This window comes from Belonocnema kinseyi, chromosome 1 (genome assembly GCF_010883055.1).
Source record: "Belonocnema kinseyi isolate 2016_QV_RU_SX_M_011 chromosome 1, B_treatae_v1, whole genome shotgun sequence".
NCBI lineage: Eukaryota > Metazoa > Arthropoda > Insecta > Hymenoptera > Cynipidae > Belonocnema > Belonocnema kinseyi.
The window spans coordinates 168,119,422-168,122,073 of NC_046657.1; the positions used below are offsets into that span (position 1 = coordinate 168,119,422).

The 2,652-nt window shown below is 31.0% G+C and overlaps 1 protein-coding gene across 1 annotated transcript in view; it reads left to right on the forward strand.

Moving 5' to 3' along the window:
• Positions 1-2,652, forward strand: part of LOC117168835 (lipase member H) — a 27,971-nt gene that overhangs the window by 22,608 nt on the left and 2,711 nt on the right. Inside the window, exon 5 of the mRNA XM_033354689.1 lies at positions 832-1,023. Within this exon, the coding sequence (XP_033210580.1) occupies positions 832-1,023 (192 nt within the window). The remainder of the gene's footprint in view (positions 1-831; positions 1,024-2,652) is intronic.

A 2,652-nucleotide genomic window follows, 5' to 3' on the forward strand; every position in this document is an offset into this window, starting at 1 on the left:
TATAGAGCTCCAAGAAGATTATGTTGAAAAATTAAAAAAAATTTACCCAAAAAAAATTGTTTTTATACTTCATTCTAAGGACTTATTGAACTACCCTCGTATTTATATTTTATGTTCAGGTTTTTGACCAAGTAAATATCTTTATTAATTTTGATGTTATTTAATTTTTTTTCCTGTCTGGAATCAATATTCTTGAATATTTATTTGTTTAGATTGTGAAAATAATTCTCTCTTACTTGGTTGGTGCCCAAACCCCGGTCTTTCAGATTCTAGATCAGTAAACAAAAATGAAATTTAAAAAATGAAATCTGAGAAGTATCAGGAATGCAATTGAAATTCAACTTGTCAGGTTTGTGAAGAAAATGAACGAGTCTCTCCGTACCTTAGCGGGTAAGAGCATCAGACCAGAAATCTGAAATATCGGGGTTTGGATCCCAGCGGAGCAAGAGAGAATTTTTTTACTATTGAAGGGTCAGAAAGTAAAACCGAACGAGCGCTCGAGCATTAGACAAGAGTGGGGATGACGCGCAGTAAACGCGTCGAAAGTGTTTCTCTCTTTTGCCGCGTTTTCTGCGCATCATCCCCACTCCTACCTACTGCTCGAGCGCTCGTTCGGTAAAAAATATTGATTCTAGACCAGTAGACAAAAATGAAGCAATATCAAAATTATTATTTTATTTAAGATAGTTTAGATACTTAAATTCAGTTGCTTTCTTAATTAAAGTAAAATCTGAAATTAGGTCAAATATAACTTTAACTATTTGCGCTGAAATTGTACCAATAAAAAAATAGTTAAAAATAAGTATGATCAATACGAGACATTTGTTCCAGGGCTCGATCCGACGATATTTTTTTACATGAACGGAAACAGGTCGATGGATTTGGACGACACCGACGCTCATTTTGTCGATGTGATCCACACGGGAGCAGGAATCCTAGGACAGTGGGGCCCAAACGGCCACGCGGATTTTTATGTGAACGGTGGATCAAGTCAGCCCGGATGCGCCACGACCTCTCTACTTCGTAAGACAAATTTATTGTTTAAAATAAAATAATTTGAGTAAGGCTTGGAATAAGGAGGCCCCTGTGAGATAAAATATTGGGGCCATAGGGCACTTTTCTCACGCACATAGAGTACTTTTTTCGCGCTCAAAGGGTAAAATTAAAAATTTAAATTAATTGAAAAAAATTCGTGAATCAAAAAAATTTGATTTATTTCCGTAAAATTCGAATGAATCTAGAGGAATTAAAGGTAAGCGATAAGAATTCGACGGAATTCATGAAAAATTAAGGTGAATAAAAAAGAATCAATTGAATTGAAAATAATTTAAAAGCAAGAAAAAGTTAATTGAATTAAGTAAGGAGCTTAGGAGAATTAAAGGAAATTTAAAAGAGTTTGTTAAAATTCTTAAAAATTCAAGGAAAAGTTAAAAAGTCTGAGACCAATCAAATAAAAAAAGTTTTTATTCAGAGGAATCCATTGAATTAAGTATAATTGAAAAAATTTAGAAGATTTCAAGTGAATTCTTAATCATTAAAAAAAATAGGGTAAATTAATAAAAATTCAGAGTGAATTTAGAGGAATTAAGGGTAAACCAGAAGAATTCGGTCAAATTCATGAAAAACCAAATTAAATTAAAAATCATTCAAGTGCATTCAAAAAAAGTTCAAAAGCATGAAAAAATTCATTAAAATAAGTAAGTTTGAAATTCTTTTAGAAAAATTGAAGAGAATTTGATAAAATGCCTAAGAATTTAAGGTGATTTTTAAAGACTTGATGATAAATTAAGCAGAAACTTTTCAAATATCCATTAAATTGAGTATAACTGAGTGAATTTAAAATAATTCGAAAGGATTTCAAAAAATGCAGGATAAATTAACGAACTGTTTACCGTTACGGAATTTCCCGTAAGACAAAACGTGACCCTTTTTCAGGTCGTTCAGGACTATCGTTATGGAAAATTTCGTAATCCTAATCAATACCATAAATTCATCAGAATTCAGGGCAAATTTTAAACACTATTTGAAAACCTCTTGAAATCTTTGAAACTGTACAAAATTCCTTACTTCTTGTTCTTGAAGTTACCTGAAATCTGATGAAGCTTCCTGAAATTCTGTAAAGTTGATTAAAATACTTTAAGAGATCTTAAAACCCCATAAAATCATTCAAATGCTCGAAAATCTGATAAAATTTCCTGGAATCTTTAAAAAAACTACCCTATAACCTTATAGTTCCTCTAAAATTGTTCCATACTTTTTTGATTTCTAGAAAATTCTTTAAAACCGCATGCAATTTTTATTAATCCCTAAAAATTCTTAAAGTGCTTGAGAATCCCTTCAAATTGTTCAAATCTCTTATAAATTTTTTTTTAATTTACTTTGAAATCCCATTAAACTACTGAAATCAATTAAAAATTACTTGTAATATTTGAAAATAACCTTAAATATTCTAAATGCTTCAAAACCTTTTGAAATCCTTTGAAATTTGTTAAAGCCCTTGAAAATCGCAAGGTCTTTGGAAAAATATCTGAAAATATTTCAAATCGTTTGATCATCTTACAGTCTGTCAAGTTAAAGCGTGGGTGGCTTTACTCGCAGTCGGTAAGGTGTATCGACATGATTTTGGTGTCAAAATATTAAGAAGAGCTCCCT